The following is a 25,915-nucleotide window of genomic DNA, read 5'->3' as shown; positions in this document are numbered from 1 at the left end:
TCGATTGGTTCCTCATGTTATACTGCAGACATCTTGGATAATTTGGTAAAAGCTTGGCCAATATGCCAGCACACAGTACAGAGAACAATTATACAGTAATTCTTTCCTTTTTCTCTGAAAATACACACTGAAGTGCCAATTAACTACAGGCACAATGATCCATCTGCTAACTTTGCTATCACCTGAAGGCACATTGTCAAGGACTGCTTAAGTACCTCTGATGTTGAGCGATATTCTAAGATGTTACAAGTTATTAAAATAATATCTAGAGAGGAAAAATTATCAGTTAGGAGTCCTCATTGTTAAGTCTTTATTTACACTTGAGAGCAGGGTGGCATCTGAGAAGGAGCAGTCATGTGGCCAGAGAGGTGACCATAGTAAGTGTCCAACACAGAGAGCATGCGGGAAGTGTCTAACATCCTAACATAATGTTATAAAACACTGGCCCAGGGTCAGTAACACCGCATAAGCTCAGTGGGATAAGCTCAGTGGTTCGCTGTTATTAGTACTTAGAAGGTACATACTCAGTTAAAGAACAACCTTTCTACTTGTGCTGATAAGTGAGTGAGGATCTAGGTCATCTTCCAGACACAGGAAAGAAGATGAGAATACCTTCCCTACCTCCAATTTCTTTTTTAAATTTTTTTAAAGATTTTTATTTATGCAAAGACTGGGGTACAGGCCAGAGGCATCAGAGAATTCACCAGAGACAGAGTGGGGAGCAGAATAGGCAGACGGACCAAAAACACTGCTGATCTACCTTCGATTTCTGAACACTACAATGTTATGTTTGGGAAGCAAACTTTAAAGAAAATTGCCTCTCAGGAGCTGGAAGAAGCGAACAGAATGCTAGGCCATCATAGCATTACATGAAATGTTCCTACAAAAAAAATACATTAGCACAGTGGTTGGGCACCTTGATTTAAGAGGGCAGCAATTTCATTGCTAAGTTGTCACAGTTTACTAGTGTGAGCAAATTAGAGGACAGTGTCAGAGATCATGACTTTTGTATTTAATTAAACTTGCTTAGGTTGCTGATTCTTCTGCAAGTTAATTAATAGAGAACATGTGCAATGACACTTCTAAGGTGGGAATGTGTGTACTCACTCATGGCTTAATCATACAAACAACTAAAACACAAGCTTGCTTTTTTCTTAAAATGAATGCTACATCTGGAAAAAGAGAATTAATCTACCTTAACACTTATAAGATAATTGAACTAAAGATTTCAGAGCAAGGTTCTGACTTTGTCAGTCAGAACAAAGTTCATTCCCAGCCCATCACTTAGTGAGTGTGGAACTTTCTGCAAGTTGCTTAGTCCTGAGAATCACTGTCTTCAGCTGCACAATGGGAGCAGTGATAGTATTACGTTCTTAGTAGGATCAGTGCACAGAACATCCTGAGTCTTTGGGAATAACATGTGCTTTGAGTGTAATAAGTGCTCAATAAATGTCAACTATCATTATACTCAAGTTACACAAAAAATAAATGCTTTAAAAAGACAAGCATTGCATTCCTACAAATTTCTCTTTTTTGATACAGTTTCATCTTTGTATTATGTTGCCCTACCCCCAAAGATAAACTCAACAAATAAAAAATGATAACAAAAGGAGATCTCTTTCAGGAACAGAATTACAGAAGTTTAACAGATAAGGTCACAAGAATTAACAAGGAATCTATAAAACTACTAATATAGGAAATTATTTTAGCTTATTTCAAAAAGTATTTTCCCTTTACAGTACAAAGATTTTATACAATATTTCTACAAATTCTCAGTATCACCACTGAACTCAAATTATCATCAATTATTCCCTTTCTAATGTTTGGAGTCATAGAATATGTTCTTTCAGCTTTGTTATATTTTTAACACTTTAGGTAGAAATATTAGTCTAAAATACCATAATTTATCTTTTGAGAATACTGAGTTGAATCATGTTACTTGAAAACTTATTTGGCCATATCCCTGTTATATTTCCATTTAAAAAAAAAAAAGGAAAAGAAAGGCTAATGTTTCAGACTCTGAAAAAGAGTTTTTGTCAGCTTTAGAAGAAGAATATGGTAAAAGAACTCCTTCTCTTTAGGAAAACAGCAAAATGCAAAAACAGATCATCACTAACAGAAGCTAAATTACACAGTGAAGATGAGCTACTAAGATATAATTGATTTTGCCAGGATAAAAATGAAACAGCCCGAGCAATTATAATGAGAATCATTTTGGTACTAAAGAAGACTCCTTAACAATGGGCATGCATTCAAATTCTAGTGTGATCATTATAAGCTTATTTTTCCTTGTTCGTGTTCCCATGATAAAGGCCTTAAAATGAGCACTGGCATCCTAAATTGCTCAGTCTCACTTGCTGAATTTTTTTTCTTTGCTTTATTTTTTTGCTTTACTAGCCAAAGTAATCTTCCCATGTTACTAGAAGAATACACTGCAGAGCAGCACGTGCCTGTACAGAAAACAACAGTGAAGGCAACCCTGGCAGATCAGGGCATCAACAAAGGAAGAAAACTTACCTGTGGGCATTTACTCCAAGGTCCCCACTCAGACATGACACATTCACTGGGACAGAGAAGCGAGCAGGACTGGGTTTCTGGTGGAATTTCATCCTGGTTGCAGAGGCTATTATCCACTGTTCTACCTTCACTGTCCCCAGTGCTCACACATCTGCAAGACAAGATTGCAAGACATCTTGATTATTTAAAACAGTGAAGAGTATATTGAAAACAGGTGTGATGTAGCTTAGTTACCTGGCCCTCTAAGACCATTCAACATAAGACAGAGAAACCAGGGGGAAAAAGTCTGTCTTCAACCAGTGGCTTCTATGACCTCTCCAGTGATAACTCAGGGCAGAATCCACTCAGGAGAGAATAATGACATTGGAGACACTGTTATCCCTAAAGAATTCTTTTTTCCTTCCTTTTCAGGTATTTCTTTATATATATATATATATGAAGAATTATGTAATATATATATACATATATATATTACATCATTCTTCCTTTTTGTACAATGTATGCTTTCTTGTCTCTGGCATAGTCCCTATAAAATTCCCACCACCAATTTGCCCTTATTTGCCCGTGCACCATCACCATAGTCCCTTGTGCTCTTTCCTCCCCTCCCCTATTTTGATCCCTAAAGAATTCTTAATCTAAAGAGATCTAAGACATATTTATTTATATCTGGCACAGAGTGAATTTTCTTTTCATTGAGCAAATCTTGAAGGCTCTTCTCTCTGAATGAATCCATTCCTTGGCAATAGCTACAGCCTTCACAGTCACTGTGACTTCCTTAAACCTTTCTTCAACTTCTGTCTCATATAACTTAAACTTCCTGAATCTTTGTCTGATACACTGAAGGTCATTGAATATATTTTTCTTTTAGGTATTTCCTGAATTTCAGTAAGAAATGTTGCTGTCATAAACCAAAGGGCAATGACAAGGGCTTTCATGGAGTAACTGAGCACATGGCATATGTGCACAGGTTATAATTGCATGTCCCATTCTGTGCCAAGCTGAAGAGAAGATAGACATAATCAAGTTATTGATTAAATCCAATTAAAATCAAGTGTTATACCACCAGTAGCCAGAATGGCTTACAGAAAAAACATGGAAAATATCAAGGGTTGGCAACAATGTGGAACATTGTGACTCTTTTTATTCTGCTGGTTGGAGTATTCTTCAGAAAACTAGTTTTATTTTTTAAAAGATTTATTTATTTATGCATACAAGAGCTGGGGTACAGGCCAGAGATGGGGGGGTAGGGTGAGAGGATCCACCAGAGACAGCAGGGAACAGAACAGGCAGGCTGACTGAAATACACTGCTGAGGGGAGCAGCAGGCGAGTCAAGAGAATCTGCTGCGTCATTTGGGTAGCTCCCTGGCCAGCTAGGGATCTAACTCGTGCTGCAGTTGGATAGCTTCACAGTGCTGTGCTTAACCCCTTGTGCCACCAGGGAGGTCCCTGAACAGCTGTTTTAAATATCCTCTGTATTTGCAATTTCCTTTCCTTCTCTCCCTCTATTATTACCCCTTCAACATCCTTTAATCATATTTTTATTATGCACCAGAGAAAACTCTTATCAAGAGCTTCAGTAGACTCCCCCATTGCCGAATTCAATGGTCAATTCTCATCTCAATAGACTTCTCAGACTATTTGAAACAATTTATTGCTCTCTAAAAAAAAAATCAAAAAACCAAAAAAACACCTCTCCTGTTTGTCTTCCATTTTCTTGATTTTTCTCATATTTCACTGGTTTCTTCTCAATCTCATCTCATTTATAGGATCTTAACTATACATGCTGGAGTTCCGTAGGACTCAGTTTCTTATCTCTTATCAATATATACCAAATTTGTAAGTGCTGATGACCAAATTTACACCCCCACCTCTCTGTAAACTCCAGACTACAATAAATAAGTTGGAAGGCAGATGGCATCTAAAATTTAATGTGTTCAAAATTTAACTTTTATTTTTTTTTTCCTTTAAGTCTGCTTCTAATATTCTTCATCCCCACAAATGACACCATCATTCCATCATTGCTCAGGCCATAAAACAGAGTCATCATTTTTGATGTTTCTCTCTCCTCCACATTCTATAATTACTTTATATGCAATTCCTATGTAGTTTCCACGTGTATTCCAGATGTGACCATCCCACCATAGATATCCCTAAGGCCAATCTCACAATCGATCTTCCAAACCTATAATTCCACAATGGCCTTGAAGCCTTTACTCTTGCTTTTACCTTTATATCCCAAATTGTTCTCTGTTCTCCATCTGACATAGTTCATTTCAAATGTAAATAGGGGCAGCTTCTCAACCTCTGTCTCAAGCATTCCACACCTTCATGTTACACAACAATATCCTTTTACCTTTTTTTTTTTTTAAGAAAACTGCATGATTTGAGTTCTGGCACTAACCATATGAGGCATATCATATCATTACTTGTCTTCTTTTATATAGCAAGTCAAGCAGATTCCTGCTTTGGACACTCTTACTCTTAGAATTCTCTATTTATAGATCTTACATTCATTCAGCTTTCTATTCAAACATTGTGCTAACCAACCTCTCCAAAATAGTATGCTCCACCATTTCAACCCAAATTTATTTTTCTTCTGGGTATTTCTAGCACAGTAATTCTATGAGTGAATTATGGGTTGAAGTTCTCTGTGAACAGAAACATTTTTTTTTTTACTTTTATCCCCAATTCCTAAAAAGGAGTGTGATAACAGAAGGCAAATATCGATAAGCATCTTTTTATTAACAAATTATTACAGTCAAGAATAAACCATGAAGATCACCTGCTGCTTACAGGTTCTAAAAAGAGAACAGATCAATTGTTTCACTGATCATAACAGCACTTTATGAAGGTCAATAACGGTTTGAAATGCAGGATGCATGGAAAACATGCTTCACATATCCTACTGTGATCACACGCATACAGCATATAACACAGTGGATTTGTAGACATTTGCGAGGGCTGCCACAACAAAGATACCACAGCCTGGGTGGCTTCACTAACATAAATGACTTTTCTCATAAATTGTAGAGGTGAGGAGTGTGGCATCAAGGTGAAGGTAGCGTTGGCTTCTCCAGAGGTCTCTCTTTGGCCTGGTGGCTGTCCCTTCCCTGTGCCTCTGTCCTAATCTCCTCCTCTTCTAAGGATACCAGTCAGACCGGGGCAGATTCCAAATGACCTCACTTAACATAAAGGAGCTTTTTGAAGATTTTCTCCAAATACAGCCACGCATTGCAGTACTAGGGACTTCAACACAGATTTTGAGGAGATCATCAGCCCATAAAAGAGTAATATTCAGACGCTGTGTTATTTTTATTATATCAGCTTCTGTAGGTTTGAGGCGACAGGTATGGTGCCCTCTTGTCCCTGTGTATTTTTCTCAGTCTGCTACAATTCTCCTGGTAAAATATATATTTTTTTAAAGCTTTCTTTTCTCTCCTGAGATTTTGCTTTAATATTGTTAGTGGGGGGCCTCCTCGGTGGCACAGCGGTTGAGCACTGGGTTGCAAAGCTGCCCGCAGCCTCTGCAGCGCTGGTTTGATCCCCGGTTGCTCCCCGGCCACCAGAAGAGGGTCCCACATGGTGCGCAGACCTCTCTTGCCGCCCGCTGCTCCCCTCAGCAGTGTACTTCGGTCCTTCTGCCTGCTCTGCTCCCTGCTCTGGCTCCGGTGAATTCTCTCACCCTCCCGCGCTTCTGACTGTACCCAGCGCTTGTATAAATTTAAAAAAAAAATGAATCTTTAAAAAATATATATATTGTTAGTGGGCCTTGCTGGGGTAAGAGTTACAGACAATACAGCTCATGTACATTTTACTTGATAAGCTAGGTTGCTTAGTCATTTCTCAAATCTATGAGAAAATGAAACACAAGAAAGAGAGATTTGAAAGAAAGAAGTAGGAACCCAAGTTTGTGACAGCCTGAGCACAATAGTCCCCAGGGAAAAGGGCAATGAACTGAGAAAGAATTTGTCTATTAGTTATTTGGGTTTGCTTTTTTTTTTTGAAGATTTTATTTATTTTTTTGTAGATCTGGGGTATAGGTCAGAGATACAGGGGTTGAGAGGATTCATCAGAGACAGAGTTGGGAGCAGAACAGGCCGCTTGACTGAAATACACTGCTGAGGGGAGCTGCAGGTGAGACCGGAGAGGTCTGCTGTGCCATGTGGGTTAGCTCTTTGGCCAGGGATTGAACCCAGGCCTTCAAGCTGTTACTGCTGAGACTCAACCTCTAGGCCACCAGGGAGGCCCCTATTATCTGTGTGGGTTGTTGAAGAAGAGCACCTCTATACTTTTGACAGCAGTTAATTCTTCTAACATGCCCACCTGTGATTCTGCAACATTTGGACTAGGCCTCAGCAGTGGCAGATATATCTGAATAACTTTATAAATAAATTCACTGTTGTTGATTAACAACCAACACATATAAGTAGGATCTCCCATAGCAACTGACTTCAGATGTATAGAAGAACTGAACAAGGAGTTACCTAATTTGGGTACTATCCATTTGAAACAGAACTTCCTAAATCTGGCAAAATGATATGCTATGCTCATTCAATTGATTAGTTGACTATGATATAGTTTCTCCTTTATTTTATATACTAATAATTGTTTATCATTAACAGTTTAGCTTTTCCTCAATTTCTCATACTGATTAACACCTGCTGTATTTATAAAACTAAAATTTTAAACCAGTTCCATTACTAAACAACCCAGTATTCATAAGTACTTTCAGAGACGTGCTCTTTTTATTCAACGATATTGCTATTATTAAGACTATAGTTTCCAAGGCTAATAATGGGAATTTAGATTGGCCATTTCAGTGTACTGACCTCCAAAATTAAGATAATATCCATCAACTCTAGTGTCCGAGTGGAAAAAAGATACAAGGCAAGAGTTAAAACTTGCTTATTTGTGGGCAGTGAAGGCCATGGATCAGTGGAACAATGCCAGTTTGCACAAGGCAGTTGACTTTCTCACAAAAGCCACTTGCAGAAAATGAGGACCATGGCTGCACTGCAGAGGGAATGTCACTGGAGACATGGCAAATAAGGGCACAGTGCTTTTGTGGGTACTTTAAAAGATGAATAAAACAATAAAAGCAAAGCAAACCATATGGGATGAAAATCAGGTGTACTTGGAGAAGCAACACTGTTGACTTTATAAAAATGTATGTTCCACTGCTCCGTTTCCCAAATGTCTCCATTCCACACACCTGATTTTCCGAGATTGTGTTCCTCCTCCACAGCGCAGGGGCCGCAGCTCATTGTGGATTTTGCAGGGAGACCAGTGTTCCGCCAGCCAGGAGTAGCTACTGCACACACTGTAACATGGGACTGCCTCATGCACCTGTCAAAATCAGAAAAGGAAAAAAAAAATATGTGGTACTACCCAAGTTATTGAAAAATAGACTATCTTTTAGTAATGACTGCTGAGCATAACTGGAGAACTCCACTCTGGCCCACACGGTCAAATTACATTCCCCAAAAAGCAAGATACATTTGGCTTCTCTGATATTACTGACTTGCCTAAAGAAGCATATAGGAGAAATCAACTAAAATATGATGTGTTCCTTGGCAGAAGAGAAAGGATAGTCATTTCCTACCATGGAGAATAGGCATTCCATTATCATTTCATTTCCTCAAAGAGCTCACACAGCATCTATTAGAGCCCAGCTCTCAATTATATGGTATATTGTATTCTCAGAAGTACTTTAAGATGCCAATTGAAACAAATATATGTAAGAAAAATTTACTCTTAAATATAAGAAGTTCTTAGCATGCATGAGGAAAGTGGTATTATTTGCACTGGAAAAATTTTTTTATGCCCCCAAACGATCAACACTAACAGGTAATCATTTAGCCTCCTGGGCATTGTGGTTTCATATGAATTTAGCTATTTGTAGAATGTTTTCAGAGCACAGCTAAAACACACACTCATATCCCATGGCATAAACATACTAAATATTGGCTATGCATGATTACTGATTAGGAATGTATACAATTTTATGGTTAAAAAATAATGAATATAGTCAGTGAATTAGGTTACTTTATATGTATTTGTTTGTGATTTTTTTTCCCCTGAAATTTCATCCCAATTGAGTTTGTCTGAGGCTGAATTTAAAATATACTACTCTTCAATATAGCACTCCCCCTTCATAAGAAAAAAAAAGTTCCATTTTGTGACATGTTAATGTGCATCACAAAGTTGGCATGGTGATGAAGACTACTTTAATCTATTACTAACACAGTTATTAATGCCTTTCCTTTTAAAGAAGAATTTAAGCCTGAGTCATAACTAGCCCCTCCCCACCCAACACACGCCTTTCTAATTTCATAAATTTGTAAATGCTGATGAAGGAGAAGGAGTGCAGGCCAAAGAGAACCATTACTTGTGCATTTCTACTAAACGCAAGGAAAAGCACCATGTAGAGAGATAATCAGAAAACAAGATTGGAGCACTGTCAGCATGTTAGATGGAAATCGAATGAGAAAAGGTTATTTGCGAGACTACATCTTAGGAATCACAAATAATGTCAGAAACTATTTTTAACTGTGGGGTAGAACATGTGGAGCACATAAGGATAAGGGAAACCGCAAAGTGAAAATATGTGAGGGCACAATGAAAGGAGATGGGAAAATAGAAGTGGATATGGGTGTGAGGAAAGTAAGGAATTAAGTAATAAAAGAATCACATTTCATGCTGTGAATGCTGACAAGAAGGGAATGGAAGGGCCAGAAGCACTGCCTACATTAAAATAAGGTGGTAATAACTTGTAAGGGAGAAAACTCTGCCCTCAAAATTCAAAGGATAGTGAGGTAAAAGAAAAATTTATCAAAACAAAAAGATATAACTCCTGCTGAACAGACATTTGGAAATTGAGTTGATGACAGCTGAGGGTTTAGCTGACTCAAATGCACCATGGAAAAGAAGCTTTCACAGAATTTATCGGTTTGTTCTATAAATTCTTCAACATGTATCAGACCATTAAAAGAAATCCTTTTGACTTTCATATGGGATACAACAAAGTCTGCCAAAGCACTTTGCACAAATGGGTTGGGTGAAAAAATTCACTAAAAAATATTCTTTCTTACACCTCATGCATGAATCTGAGAGCAAATGGATGGGGTATCTGAGATAGAAATATTTTTTTTCTAAGGCTTGTAGTAATACGAAGAGCTTACATTTCCACCCTTCCACCCCTTTGAAGCCCCAAGGTCAGATGGAAAATGAAAAACTGTTTAGTTGCATATACTTTTGATATATATATATATATATATATATATATGAATGCTGACCACATACTGGTTTGCTATTTAATTCTTTATGCTCTGGGGGTCTGCATCTGTAGCACAGCAGCTAACTTCAATGACAAACTCTTAGAAAATATGGAGCAGGTCTATGGAGGAAGATGTTGACCTAACTTCTTGACCAATGATCTAAAAAACAGCACCTCTTAAAGTTACTTCAGTCACATGGACTTGATTTCATTACCCCAGACCTGTCTGCCATCTTAATTTTGCCTGTATTGTCACTGCTCTCTGACAAATCCCTGCCACTTCACAGCCCAAATAAATCTCACCATATGTCTGCAAGACTCTGCCCATGACTCCAGTGGGCATGTCTTTGGCTGTCAGCGACAGTCTATTTTAAGGAAACTTATAGTCAGATTGTAAGATCAGGCTACATATATATAGAATGGGGACAGTGGTAGTGGTTGGGGTATATAATGTGGATGGGGGAGCATGCACGGTGGTGACAGTCAACCTGTCACATATTTCTACATGTGTTTCTTATGCCTACACACTACTTTCACACTTTTCTCACTTAGTCTTAATAAACATGTCTACTTTGCACCTTAAATAATACTGAGAGAATATGCACCGAGAAATGCAAATTTTTACTCTCCATGTTTAAAAACGTTCTTGTTCTAACCAAATTCAGATCTGGACTATTGGTATATGTTCAAGTGTTTGCTTGGGAAAAAACAACTTGTGAGTCTCAGGAGGCAGGCAGGCAGGCAGGTGTGTCTCCATGATGCCTGAATTTCACCATATGTAGAGGAGGGTGATCACAATGGGTGTTTGTTGACTTTAAGGTAATATTTGAAGGGCCCACGTTGCTAAGTGACCCTCACTTAATTCTCTAGAGAAAAAAAGATCCACTACATGGAACAGATAAGGGAGAGTTTATAAAACCCAAGGACATTAACAGCAAAAATGAAAATCTTTTCTTTCCATTATGTAGCTTTGGTGAAGGATAGCAATCTTTAATGTCATCAAAAGATGCCCCTTGGAGACTCTGTTATGGGAAAGAAAGGCTGTCCCTGAAGATTTGTGAGAATTGTCTCTGTAGAGTCCTGGTCCGCCAGGCAAGAAATCTTTCTTAGAAGACCAAAAGCATCCACAAGAGGAAAAAAGGAAGCAGGCACTAAAAAATAGAAATTACCTACCCAAATGCCCAATTTCTTCCCTGTCAGTTACTTTATGTTCTGACTATTCCATATTGTTATTTAGTTGAAACCTATTATAGTTCTATAATGAAAATGTGTTAAAGCATAGAGTTTATCAGGGAATCATATGGAAATGTAGTAAAGGAGAGAAATGAGCCATGGGAAAGTTAAATGAAAATCATTTCAAAATGGCCCAAATTAGGAAGAAAATAAGAGGGCTTAATAGGGACACAGTGGCTAAAATACGCTACTGAAAAATCTCAATCCTCTGACAGAGGTAATATTTCATTTTCCTAGTAATGAGTCCTATTTATTATTTCTTCATTGGGGAATTATATGTTATAATTTTGCTGTTTCACCGTCATATCATAAACTTACTAAATCAGTCTCAGTGCTTATTAAATAAGCCTCTAGTCATTGTAATTGATCAATTTAATTAAGTACTGTTTTCTGCTATTCCTCTCCAGTTACAGACTGTCTTCCTGGGCATAAACATGGAAACAGGATTTCAGTGGGGATCAGCCAAATCATTGTTGCATGTCAGAATCTTAGGGTTCAAAGGCTCCAGTAAAGCAAATGCTCCATCAACAGCCACCACAATAAAAACAAAACCGGAATGTAAAATCCATGGCTTCCAATTTTCTGTAGCATTAGTCCTTTGATACAGGGGAAATTGCCAGTCAAAAGCCAGGTATAAATCTTCAACTTAAAATCTCCATACAGACAATTATAAATCTGAGACATCCTGCAGGGGAGGAGGAGGGAGAGGGATCAGAGGGACAGAGGGAGGAACACAGGGGATTGTGGTGATGGTGCACGGGTGCACTGGGGAAGGAAATTCTATGAGGACTATATCTGAGGGGTGGGGGGAAGCAAATATTGTTTAAAAATGAACAATGATGTAAAAAAAAAAAGAAAGAAAAAAAAGATCTCCGTACTGAGTGCTGTGGCTATACAGTAGAATTTGAAAATCAGTTTGAAGGTCCATCCGTAACCAGATAGTCCTGTAAGTCAGAGCTAGCGTTTGTCCCACTGGAATATGAAAGGAAATGATCTCCAGGACTCATGTAATCAACAAATCATATGGACACCCTTCTCCTTCAAAGTTTGTGAACTCTTTTTTTTTTTTTTTTAAGATTTGTTTATTTATATAGGAACCACGTTACAGGCCAGGTGTGCAGGAGGGTGAGAGGATTCACCAAAGACAGAGCGGGGAAGAGAACAGGCAGACGGACCGAAAGAACTGCTGAGGGAAGCAGTGGGCACGACAGGTGAGGTCTGCCGCACCATGTGGGTTGCTCCCTGGCTGGCTAGGAATCAAACCTGTGCTGCAGAGGCTGTGGACAGCTTCACAGCGCTGCGCTCAACCTGCTATAGCACTGGGGAGGCCCAAAGGTTGTGAACTCTTAACATGAGTAACACATTTGCCTGTTAGGTCTAGGATCCTTCATCTCTTGATTTCAAGAACTTCCCTAATCTACTAGCCCTTCTCTACTTTATCCATGCTTCCTCTTTCCTCCCCCATGATTCACACCTTCCCATCAGAAGGATTCTCTATGCTACACCCTCCCACAATTACCTAATTCTTCCCCTTTTTCTTATTCAGTCAGCTGCTAAGTTATGCTCTCCTCTATTTTGACTTACCTGATTGGAAAGTCATTTATATAAATAACCTTTTGCTCCCATTTTTGTTTATCATGAAGTTATAATTGTGCACAAGGCAATATGTACAAAGACAAAATTCAGCCCTAACACAACTGCATCCATGGGCTTTAGAACTGAGTCTACCAGTAGTCCCTGGTCATCAATGAGACCACAATGATGCTAGAAGATAACAGCACAGTAAGACATTTTGATGTTGACTTCCAATCATCACAATCATTTGAGCTAGATGATGTTGGTTTCATCCCTACTTAATAGAAAAAAATAATTAACATTTGAAAATGCTAAGCTAGTCATTTGTGGCTTATAAGCGAGTAGGCTGATGCTCAGATAGATTTAAGGTTCCTGTTCTGGTGATGTCAATAATGCATAGGCCCTGCCTGTTAACTTGTTAAGGTACAGCACCCTGCTGCAAGCTACAGTCTGTTTCTTTTCAGTGATAAAGACAATGCTAACATTGAAAATTTCTGAAACTGGAAAATCCAAGAATAGAAATTTCAAAGTTGTCTTTGTATAATAGTAGATGATGCCTACTAATTTCCATAAAAAAATATAACATAGGCAATTCATCCCCAGGCTTTGAATAGAGTCTCCTTTCACAACTTCAGAAATGTCTCAGAAAAGTGTCTCAGAATGTTAACTCCCATATCTAAAACAAAAACAGGTCTGTGTCTTCTGTATGGTTGCAATTTTGTAAGGGATGATGAGCTAAAATAATATCCATGATGTTTTTAAATTGGTATCTGTGTGGATATGATTATGCCTGTCATGTTGTGCCATGCATTGTTCAAGAAGGGAGTGTTCAGAGCCAGGATCTTTTGGAAATCTGGAGTTCAATGATTCATAGTCAGGTTGTAGCTGTCAATTTTAGCCCAGGTGCTTAAGTCTGTGGTTCCGGCTGCCCTCTCCTCCCAGATGTTGTCACACATTAGCTTCGTTGGCATCACAAATGAACAGACTTCCTCAGGATGGCCTGAGCTAACCATCATTTGTAAGTTTCATCATTGTTTTAGATATGTCTCATCTATCTTCTTTTCAATTTTGACATTAGAAAAATCGAAAAGTGAACAGTAACAATGCTGAACAAGCTTTAGTTGCAAAATTTATTGACAAATAAGTTGAATTTTAAGGTCAATGGTAAGTTTATTAGAATAATAATGGTGGTAGATACATGCTCTTCCTCATATGAAGAGGTTTCCAATCTGGATCTCCAGACCCTGATAACTGTAGCATTATTGCAGGTCCATATATATATTCCTATATACGATCTTGTCTGCAGTTTAATTGAAACAGTATAATCTTGGGGGCCTCCCTAGTGGCACAAGGGGTTAAGCACCACAGTATGAAGCAATTCTCAGCCTCTGCAGCATGAGTTCAATTCCCAACCAGCCAGGGAGCAGACCACATGGCAAAGCAGACCTCTCCTGTCTCACCCACTGCTCCCCTCAGCAGTGTATTTCAGTCAGTCTGCCTGTTTTGTTCCCCGCTTTGTCTATGGTGAATCCTCTCACCCCCCTCTAGCCTATACTATGGCTCTTGTATGCATAAATAAATAAATCTTTAAAAAATTATAATCTTGGATATGTGAGTACCGCCACATGTTAAATGAACGTAGGTAATGTTATGACTAATTTTTAATTTAATTTGAAAGCACTGCTGGATTTGAAATCACTCAATAAAATTTTTCTCAACCCATCATTAACTGTAAGTTATGTATATCAAAATGCATGGAGCCACTGCCCTTATATATAAAGAGGAGAAGAAATGGACTAACAAGGTGGCTATGCCTAACATTACTGTTATATTTTGATATATGACATGCTGCACATTAAAGCCCCTTTTCTAAAGTGAATATTGATGATTTTTTTGATGTAACATCGGTTTATATTACATAAGATTCAGAGGTATAATACTGTTTTAGATATGTTGGGCCTCCCTGGTGGCGCAGCAAGTTGAACACAGTGCTGTGAAGCTGTCCGCAGCCTCTGCAGCATGGGTTCGATTACTGTGCTGGCCAGGGAGTTACCCACATGGCGCAGCAGACCTCTCCTGCCTCGCCCACTGCTCCCCTCAGCAGTGTTTTTGGTCCATCTGCCTGTTCTGTTCCCCATTCTGACTCTGGTGAATCCTCTCACCCTCCCGTGCCTCTGATCTGTACCCCAGTTCTTGTATAAAAATAAATAAATCTTAAAAAACAAACCAGCAAAAAAAAATTAGATATGTTAACACAGCACACCCGCCACACAGGTATCCTTACAGAGTGCTCCACCCTAGTCTACTGGGCCTCTTCTACACACTGCTCTCCACTCTCTCCCTCTGGTAGGTTCAATTCTACAGTCAGAATTATAGGGTTTGTTGTATTTAACCTTTGCTTTGTTTCTATATTTTGTATTTATGAATTAAACCATCTGTTATTTGTCTTTTTACTTCTGACTTATTTCACTTATCATCTATCATCTCCTCTGGTTCCATCCATGTTGTTCCAAATGGAAAGTCCCTTTTTTTTAAAAAAAAAAAACTGAGTTAAATTCCACAGTATATATGCCACATCTTCCTAGTCCAGTCACTTGTCCTTGGGCACTTAGTTTGTTTTCATAACTTGCCTACTCTAAATAGTGCTGCAATGAACATAGAAGTGCATACATCTCTTGAATTAGTGTTTTTTTTTTCCACTGAGTTGTTCTAGACTCCAAATTATTTATCTTTCATCTTCTAAATGTCTACAGCACTTCACTCATCCCCTCTCACCTAAATATCACCAATGATATTTTAAGCAGAGTGTATGCAAAATCAGGACCATCACCCACACAGAGCTAAACCATCTCTGTCATACCAATGGAGGGAGAAAGGGTGGAAGTTCGGTACAAAGCATGACCTAAGCCCTGAATGAACTTCTCCTCCTGCCCCATGCTTCCTACTCCTTTCAACAGGTCACCACAATCCACCCACTTGTGAGGGTATTCAGTGGAGGGGAGTCACTTTTAAAAACTTCATCTAAATGGTCATAGTCAAAGTTCAGTTATCTGTTCTGATGTAGCTTAGATTATGCATAATGGCAAGTAAGTAGAAATGCCTTAATTTTGGGGATGCACACTATTGTGTATGCAGATTTACATATATATCTGTTACATAGCATATTTACATTTTATATGGGGTGTTATTTAAGCAACTATGAATATAAACCATAATCTTAAACTGCACGGTAAGGGACAATGAGCAGCAAAAATTATTATGCAAGCCTATAAAGCACATAATATCCTACAATACAAAGTGTGTGCACACTCACACGTGAGCACGCACACATACACACACAGACTCCCTCTGTGGCTGCATGTGTTACAGACCTGAAGGAACATGCTGACTGGGCATCTTCATGCCAGTTGTTCTTGACAATACACACTTTATAACTGCATTTTGCAGACAGTCATATCATTTGAGAGAGAAACTTCCTCCAGAGTATGGATTGCTTAATTACCCTGGAAGATGCTGCCCACTGCCACCGTGTGTTATGGCAAAAAGTAGATGGGATTCTGTAGCTTATTCACAGCATGCTCAGGACTACTGTCATAGGGCCCTTGGATTCCCATAGAGCAATTTACAGTTATCACTTGAGCTAAAGTGAGGCTCAAAGCAAAATATGCCAATAACAATTTATACTTCCAGTCTACTCTGGCACTGAGCCATTAGCCTTTTGTTAGTGGATCCCCATGGCACCAAGTGTGCCCAAGGTAAGGTAGCTTTGTTGGCACTGAGATGACCTGACCCCATCTACTGTGGACATCTGCCCTCTCCTGGTCCCATCAGGGCCCTGGTCATAGCTCCCTGGAGCTAACAGATCCTGCTCTGACCTGAGTGCAGGGCGGGCTGGGCTTTTCTCCCTTTAATATCTGACTCTAGGATTCTAGATGGACCAATCAGATTCAAGCTGATGGACCAACCAGATTCAAGTCAGTTATTCAGATTGAAAAATGGAAAATGAGCTGATTGGTGCTAAATGGTCCAATCAGACCCTTAGGGTTGAAGACAATCCATTCAGGCGCTCAGGGCAGGGGATCCTGAAGGGGATATAAGGCAGAGCTAGAGGTCGTTTGAGCCAGACTGTAGTTGACCTTGAATAGAGAAGAAGGATTTATTGGACCACCTTCAAAGAAGGTGGCTTTTAGCCTTTAATGAAGATTCACTCTCTTCCTGGCCCAAGAAGAAAGAAGGACTTCATACTTCTCCCTGTTTTGTGCTGTTTCATTTTTAGAAAAGAGGCCTTGGGTGAGCCTAGAAGTCACAGTGTTAAGTGAAATAAGCCAATCCCAGGACTCACTGCATGAGTCCATTTATAAGAGGCATCTAACAGAGTCAAACTTGGGCCTCCCCTGGTGGCGCAGGCAGTTGAGCGCAGCGCTGTGAGGATGTACACAGCCTCTGCAGTGCCAGTTCCATCCTGGCCAGCCAGAGAGGGTCCTACATGGCGCGCAGACCTCTCCTGTCGTGCACGCTGCTCCCCTCAGCAGTGTATTGCGTCAGTCTCCTGTTCTGTTCCCCATTCTGTCTCTGGTGAATCCTCTCACCCTCCCACAAATCTGGCCTGTACCCCGGTTCTTGTATAAATAAATAAATAAATTTAAAAAAAAATAATAGCCAAACTTATTGAAGCAAAACTAGGATGGTGGTAGCCAGGGAACAGAAAGGAGGGAAAAATGAGGAATGCTAGATAATCAGCATAAAATTCTAGTCATGATGAGTAAGTTCTAGAGATCTACTGTACAACACTGGCCTGTGGATAACAATATTAGACCAGACACCTAAAAATCTTGTTAAAAGTGTAGATTACAGCAGTGTTCTTATCACAAAAACATTTTAAAAGAAAGTGTTAAAAGGCTTATGTCTGGGGGAGAGAAACCTGACCAGAGAGAAAAAACTTATATTCTTACCATCTACGAAATGGTGGACCTAGTTATGAGTCTATGGCAAAAGGTAGATGACACATAGAGAGTCAGACAGACAGATAGATGTATGTATGTAAGGTATTCAACAGACAGAGTGAATCTGGGAACCACAATATGATTACCAGATGAGAAAAAGGTCTTTCTGTTGTTTAAAAAAAAAAAAAAAAAAGGAGGCTGAAACAGAGATGATTTTGCCTTCTGGCAAATAACAAAATTTTACAAGTTATAGGCATAAGGCAAGACAGTACTAAAGCAAAGATTAACAGATTTCTGTTCTCAGAAGCAGATGTCCTAAGGGTAAGTAAATCAGAAAGGTATATGGTACTGTGTGGGGTTTATCAAGAAAAAGAGGAATTTAGGCTTCAGGCTTGCAACTTACTAGGTGAGTGTCAAACAAAAGTTAAGGTTGTGGGGAAAATGTTTACTTCCCTTGTTAGTCTTTGCTGGGTGGGATGTTACAACCCTCACTAATTCTCAGTAGTTGCAAGCACCATGCTATCTGTATACTGTGGTTACAAGCAGCTGTCTATTCACTCAATCAGTACAAGAAGCCTATGGGACAATGCCTAGGAAATCAATTAAATTTGGATTATAAAAATGGACACGTACACAAAGGCAATACAATCTAAGGTGCACACTCCTTGGGCAGAGAGGTCTAAATTTGTGAGGTTAGACTACCAAATAAAATGGACAGGGCTAAGTAGTACTAGTGAAGATTACTCTATTATGAACTACTTTGATTAGGAGGTTTGTCGATTAATCACCAACCAACCAAAACCTGTATATAAATGTCATGGTCTGTATGGTAAATCTTGCAGACCACAGTTAGCTGGGGTAGGACATGTGAAAATGTGCAAGGTAGAACTTTAATTTGTACACAATGTGAGTCACTAAGCTTCTGAGATTTATATCAAGGGAGGATGTTCCAAATAAATTGTAGGGAACATGAATCATCTTGAATATGAGGAAGATATGAGGACGAGAAAGGGCTGAGAAAGGTGGAAATGACAAAAGTTTCACTAGGAGGTTATGGTTATAAAGTAATGATCATGGTAACTATAATTTTTCACAAAGTTTCTAACACAGCAGGGATGCAGAGAACCCAAGATTTAGTGGAGAAAAGGAAAAAGACAATACAAACACCAGTGCTACTATGGTGGAGCATTTAAGATTCATATATTCTGGAAACTTGGACACATTACAGTTTCCTCTTTTTCTTCAACAGTATTGTGTGAAAAAAGACAAGACATCAACAAAGACACACTACCACACTACGGGGGTGGGGGGAGGGAGGGAATAGGATCAAAACAAGGGGGATGGGAATTGTATGGGGACTATAACCAAGATGAAAATGCATACATTGTGCAAAAATGAAAAATGATGTAAAAATATATAAAGTAAAAAAAAGACATCCACTTTCCAAGAGCCTGAATTCCAAAGGGTAGTACTAATGAACAGAGGAACAGAAACTCTTGGGGATTTGTCAAGGAAACTTCATTACATATTTACTATCTTATTACATCTTATACTGGCTTTGTTGGGATAAATCCAATGTCATCTATGACCTGAAAAGCAATCTGGTGTTTGGAAAGTTTACTCAGAACTCACCAATATTCAAAGAAAGCAAGCACGAAATTGGCTTCCAGGAGTATGAGCAAAAGGAAGCCCTGTAGTTGGTGAATAATGACTTTTCAAATGTTCTAACATGCAGTAAGAGCTCTGCTACAGTCTCCTAGTCATTACCACAAACCAACCTTTGATAATCTGAAGTGCATTAGTGTTCTCATACATCACTTATTTCCTAATCAATCAGGAGGTTAAAGATAAAAAAAAAAGGATCAATCAAAAATGGCCTTTACTCTACCTGGTAAGACCAATTTAAAAGGGAAAGATATTGCAGTCTGCAAACTCTGTTCCTAATTTGACACTCGCTAAGTGATCCTGTTCTCATAATAGGCAGAAAGACAGGGGAAGGTCATTGTATTTTTTTCCTCCCAGAAAAAAATAAATGAACATAAGTATCATTTCCTTAAAGTTTGGAGCAACAGAGAAAAATGAAAATTATTTAAAAATATCCCTAAAGAGACTTTTCCACAAAGTTGTTATGTATTACACACCCCCCCCACCCCCGTGATCTTTGTCTTCTGTAGATAAATGTATGAGGAAACATTTCTCAGGCTGCATTGTGGTCTAACAGTTTTCCCTGTTAAAGTACAAGGCCAGGCACAGCACAAAATGGCTTTTTAAAATATGAACTCTTACTGTGAGTCCTCCCATAACAAATCTGATGTGTCTAGAACAAAGTTAAAGTGAAACATAGAGCCACAAGTGCTGTTTTATAACCAAGGATGGCACAGCCTGACCTTTGCAGAAATGAGAGGCAAGATTGATTGGATAATGGAATCCCTGCCATTCACTTACATGGTGATAAATTGGGATCTTGGCTCTGATTTCTACCCTAATTTCATCAGCTGGAGACTCTTATTAGGGACTAATAGAAAGCTGCTGCTTTATGGAATAAAGAGTATTTTGTTGGAAACATTCTTCCTTGGAGGTGGACAGTGAGGAAGAGACAAAGACTGATAGGCCTTCTTGGCTTTTCACAAAATAAAAACAGAAGATGATTGCTAAAGGAAAATGATAGCGTTTAAGGCAGACCTGTAACTGGCCTCCATTTTAGAAAACTTTATTTTGATGAAAGGAGAGACAGCTGATATAAGGCAGAAGTCATGTCTAACAAGAGCAAATACTGCTATACACAACATAATGAACTGCTTTCTGGGTACTTGCAAAACACAGGTTATTTAAAAATCTGACAACAAAGGTGTTAAAATCTGTTAGAGAATGATCAATTAACTCATCTAGAGAAAGCAGGCACATTTCTATAAACTTGGCCTTGATAAAAAAGTGAAAACATAAATATACATGGGCATGTGCAACCAACCACAACTTTTCTGAGATATTTATTGAGAACTAAGAATTCCATAAATCATATCTTCTGCAAACAAACCTCCCTGCCTAGCTAAAAAAAAAAAAAAAAAAAAACAAATAACAAAAAAAACAACTTTACAAATCATGTCCCTGGTTTATATTCTCTGTGTTCAAAAGATGTATACTGGTATAAATAATAAAAGAATGAGTACAGAAATATTCTCCAAGCATGTTTTCTGAAAGCATACCTAAACCAAACCGTGATGCTAATATCACCTAAAGCAAAGTTTTGCCCTCTTTGTAATTAACTTTATAAGAATTTTAGAATTATGCATCAATAATTCAAATACAGTTGTTTATAATCCCAAGATATGAAACTAGAAATCCAAGTGAATTCATAGAGCCTTTTATTTCTTAGATTTCTATGGATTCAGAATTCTCTCATTTCTGCATCTACTTCTGATTTCTCTGACTACAGATGTTAGTGCTAGAAAGTATTATTATTATTATTTTTTAAGATTTATTTATTTATTTATACAAGCATTGGGTACAGTCAGAAGTGCAGGAGGGTGAGAGAATTCACCAGAGACAGAGCAGGGAACAGAACATGCAGACTGATGAAATACACTCCTGAGGGAAGAAGTGGGCATGACAGGAGAGGTCTGCGCACCGTGTGGGACCCTTGCTGGCGGCCGGGGATCGAACTGGCGCTGCTTCGCAGCCCAGAGCTCAACCGTTGTGCCACCAGAGGAGGCCTGACTAGAAAGTATTACTCCACTTCCCCTTCTTAATTATGGATTCCTTGAATTAAGAAAACTACAAAACTCTGAAATAACTTTTTCTTCTTTGGAAGTCAAGTAATATTCAAAGTGGTCAGAACTCACCATGCCTACCTACAGGAAGGTACTGTAGGTAGTCTGGTCTCGTACCAGCCTCCCTGCTGGTACGAGACCACAATTTGCACATCTCTCAGTGCTGTATATAGAATCAGGCACGTGTTGGACTCAAGATAAGCGCAGCATAAATGCTTGTGGAACTTAACTGAACTCTGGTGAATAAAAAGAGCTTATGATCCTGGATCTGAGCTGGCATTTCACTTGGAGGAGGAATCTGTTGAAATAGTCTTCCGTAGGGCCTCCCTGTTGGCGCAAGGGGTTAAGATGCAACCTATGAAGCTATCCACATAAATTGCAGCATGAGTTTGACCCCTGCTGGGGAGCTACCCGCATGGCATAGCAGACCTCTCCTGTCTCACCTACTGCTCCCCTCGGCAGTACCTTTCAGTCAGTCTGCCTGTTCTGTTCCCTACTCTGTCTCTGGTGCATCCTCTCACTCCCCACACCTCTGGCATGTATGCCAGTTCTTGTATGCATAAATAAATAAATCTTTAAAAAAAAAGAAAGAAAGTCTTCCATAGCAGAAGTCTCACTGCTTTGGGTTGATGGGATGGCATTTGCACAGCAATTTGGGAAATAGGCAGCGTTAAGCATTTCGTTTATATTGGGTTCTTATCCATCATTATTGCATTCCTTGGTTGAATCTTGTTAAATTGATAATGTGGTTCTCTTCAGGGGTGGCTTCATTTCAGTGATGGGTGAAATGATCCTTTACCCCGTGTAAAAGATTATCTATGGTCTATTGAGCAGGCATATGAAGGAAGCTATGAGAATGGAGGCTTCAAGTTCTGGCACTGATTTCCTGGCAGCTCACTTAAGGGATACTCAGAATCTACCTTTCTCTTCATAACCCAACATTAATACTTATTTTCAAAAGAAGTAAAACAATGGTATATAAGCATTAGAAATTTTGGGAGATGTCACCATCATAAGTCATACTTGTTTTGAGTAAGATTAGCTATTGAAGCGTGGAGCTAAAATTTTGGAGCTGGAAAAAACTAAGAATAGCTAGTCTGACTGCATCATCTTTATGAAAAATACACCTATACAGACGCCCATATAGATTAACATAATAAATGTTGACTAAATGTTAGCATCACATCCCTAAAACCTGAGAGTTGTGACATAAGAGACAGACAAGTGCATGAAAGGTTTGTTTTCTCGTTGCCCACAGCACCTGATATATCGCTGAGAAAGTAACAACTAAGGCAGGAAAAACCTCAGTCTTTCAAAAAGAGCATATTATTTCTGATAAAGATACAAGGGGATATTTACAATTTCATATACATGTCAATTTTTGTCATTTTTCTTAAGCATGAATTGAATCCTCCTAAGAGGAAAGGTCTTTAATTTTACAGCTAAGACAGATAAGTGCCCCATGCTGAAGGATTTAATTAAAATTTAGTAACAATTTAGGGATCACTTTCTCTATGCAAGATAGAGAATATAAATTATCAATGAGGAACAGAAAGAAAAGAGTATGAATATCATGAAAATTTTTCTTCTTAAAAGTGTTAGTTGATCTAAATCTTTTGGACATACTTATACATGAAATCCTCACTTAGCACTGCTTTTCTGTGTAACACTCAGAATCTCTATAGTCATTAAGTAAATAAAAATGATACAAATCCTCTTCTCTTGTGTAGCTGTTAGCAAACTATGATGCAAAGATGAAATATGATCTGCCATCTATTTCTCTTTGAAAAAAAATGAGGCATAATTTACATATCTAAAATTCACTGTTTTAAGTGCAATTAAGTGCTTTTTAATGTATTTGCAAAGCTGCACAATCATTATCACTATGAAACTTCATATTATGTTCATCACTACAAAAAGAAACCATACACACATTAGTAGTCACTACCCACATTCTCTCCCCTGGCACTGGAAAGCAACCACCATTCTACTTCTGCTTCTAAGGATTTGCTTAGTCTGAATGCTGCATGTAAGGTGCATCATACAATAAATGGTCTTTTGTGTCTGGTCACTTTCTCTAAACATAATATTTTCAAAGTTAATCTATGTTTTGGTATGAACAAGTCTTTCATTTTATTTCTGATTGAATAATAGTCAGTTGCATGGATGTGCCAAATTGTTTATCCAGTCTTCAAGTTGATGGGTATTTAGATTGTTTTTAATTTGGGGCTCTTATGAATTATGTTGCTATGAACACAGGTGTACAAATTTTTGCATGGGCATATGTGTTCAATTCTCTTGATAAATACCTACATGAGAAACTGCTAAGCCATGTGAAAAATCAGTGCTTATCTTTTTAAGGAACTACCAAAGAGCTTTCTAAAATGGCTGCAAATATCAGCAATGCATGAAGGTTACAACCAATCTACATTCTTGTCATCTTATTAGTGTATTTTTAAGTTTAATTATAGCCAACTTAGTGGGTGTGAAATGATACTTACTTGTGGTTTTGATTTGTTTGATGTTTAGCATTTGAGAGCTTTCCATGTGTTTAATGGCAATTTGTAAATTTTCTTTGGAAAACTTTTCTATTAAGTCCTGTGTCCATTGTTTAATAGAGCAATTTATCTTCCTATTGTTAAGACATGTTTCTTCATAATCTCTGGTACTAGATCCTGGTCAAATATATGATTAACAAATATTTTCTCCCATTTTGAGGGGTGACCATGTACTTTCTTGATGATATCCTTTCAACTGCAAAAATTTTTAATTTTGATGAACTCCAATTAAATTTTCCTTCCCTTGGTTGCTTGAACTTTAAGTATCCATTACCTAATCCAATATCACAAAGATTGATACTGATGTTTTCATCCAAGGTTTTAATATTTTTGCCACTTGCATTTTGGTCTCTGATCCATTTTGAATTTTTATATATATGGTGAGGGATTGTTCCAGATTCATGTGAAGATTCAGTTGTCCTTGCTTGCCTCATTTGTTGAAAAGAATATTCTCTTTTCACTGAATTGCCTTTGTTCGACTGAACAATGGCCTTACAAAGAAATCCACATAACAGTCCCTATAACCTATGAATAAATGTTACTTTGTAAAGCAAAAAAGGACTATGCAGAAAAGATCTCATGATAGGGAGATTATCCTAGATTAGCCAGTTGGGTCAGAAGTAATTAATGGGATACAAAAGGACCATAGAAAGGTCAGAATGGGGAAATGTGATGTAAAAATGAAGCAGGGATTACAGTGACATAGAGACAAATATTCGAAGCCTCTAGAAGCCAGAAGGGACAGGGCAAAGAGTCTCCCCTGGAGTTTTCAGAAGAAATCAATCTTGCTGACAGGAATGAAATTGACTTTGGAGTTTTCACATCCAGACTTTAAGATAATAAACATACTATTGTAATTCACTACAATTATGCTACTAGGTTACAGCATTAATAGAACAACATGGATGGAACTGGAAGGAATTATGGTAGGCAAAATAAATTGGAAAGTTGAAAACAAATACCAGATAATTTCTTTTCATTTTTTTTTTAAACACAAGACCATTTCACTCATGTGGAATAAAAGAAACATAACTAAGGAATGGACAAAACTATACCAGAATAATACCTAGAAATCTGACTAGATCTGAGTCTACAAGAAGGGGAAGGTGGGTGGAAGGGTTATACAATGGACGATGGTGGAAAATTATTGGTGCTTTGGTGGTGGGTGTGGTGCAGGAAAATAAATCTGAGGAAATATGAACCTATACCCCTAAACCATATATAGTATTATAAACTGTTACCTCAATAAAAAAATTAACTTAAAAAAACAACTGATTATGAATGTATAGGTTTATTTACAGATTCTCATTTCTATTCCATGATTGATAGACTTACCCTTATGCACTACAAAGTATAGGTTTAGCTTTGTACTAACTTCTGAAATCATGAAGTGTGAGTTTTCCAACTTTGTTCCTCTTTTTCAAGGTTATTTTGATTATCCTGATTCCATTGCATACTTTGTATGGCTTCGGCCCTCTTAAATTTATTGATATTATTTGTCCTACCATATAGCCCATCCTGGAAAATACTCCATGTGCAATTGAGAAGACAGTATCCTATAGTTACTGGGTATAGTGTTTTGTACTTACATAGTTATATTTACTTTTACTGTCACTCTTTATTTCATCATGTAGATTTGAATTACTGCCTAGATTCCTTTCATTTTGAACTGAAGAATTCCCTTTAGTGTTTCATATCTGCTAACAATGGAGTCTCTCATGTTTAGTTTATCAGGGAGTTTTTTTTTTTTTAATTTTTCTTTCCTTTTTGAAGATCACTTTTGATATCAGATTATGGGTTAAATCTTCTTTTTCAGCATTTTAAATGTGTTCCCACTGCCTTCCGGTATCTCAGAAGGTATCTTATGCAAACACAGTGGTTAACTGTGATGTATGTGAATCACGTCTCTTGCTCCTTTCAAAATTTTCTTTGTATGGTGATGGTGCACAGTGAACTGGTGAAGGGAATTTTAAAGGGATTACACTTAAGAGGAGAAAGCATACATTGTACAAAAATGAAGAATGATTATATATATATATATATAT

General features: G+C 38.1%; 1 protein-coding gene across 4 annotated transcripts in view; it reads right to left on the bottom strand.

Annotated features, from left to right (window-relative positions):
* The window catches only part of THSD7B (thrombospondin type 1 domain containing 7B), a 1,502,545-nt gene that overhangs the window by 91,008 nt on the left and 1,385,622 nt on the right, over nt 1-25,915 (bottom strand). For all 4 annotated transcript variants that reach the window (XM_054699694.1, XM_054699696.1, XM_054699695.1 and 1 more), the window contains 2 exons: nt 7,731-7,864; nt 2,518-2,668 (listed from right to left, as the gene is read on the bottom strand). In XM_054699694.1, the coding sequence (XP_054555669.1) occupies nt 2,518-2,668; nt 7,731-7,864 (285 nt within the window). The remainder of the gene's footprint in view (nt 1-2,517; nt 2,669-7,730; nt 7,865-25,915) is intronic.

Source organism: Talpa occidentalis, unplaced genomic scaffold (assembly GCF_014898055.3).
Source record: "Talpa occidentalis isolate TD23 unplaced genomic scaffold, MPIMG_talOcc4v2.1 talOcc4.3, whole genome shotgun sequence".
In the NCBI taxonomy this organism is placed as follows: domain Eukaryota; kingdom Metazoa; phylum Chordata; class Mammalia; order Eulipotyphla; family Talpidae; genus Talpa; species Talpa occidentalis.
This window is presented reverse-complemented; position numbering and strand designations above follow the sequence as displayed.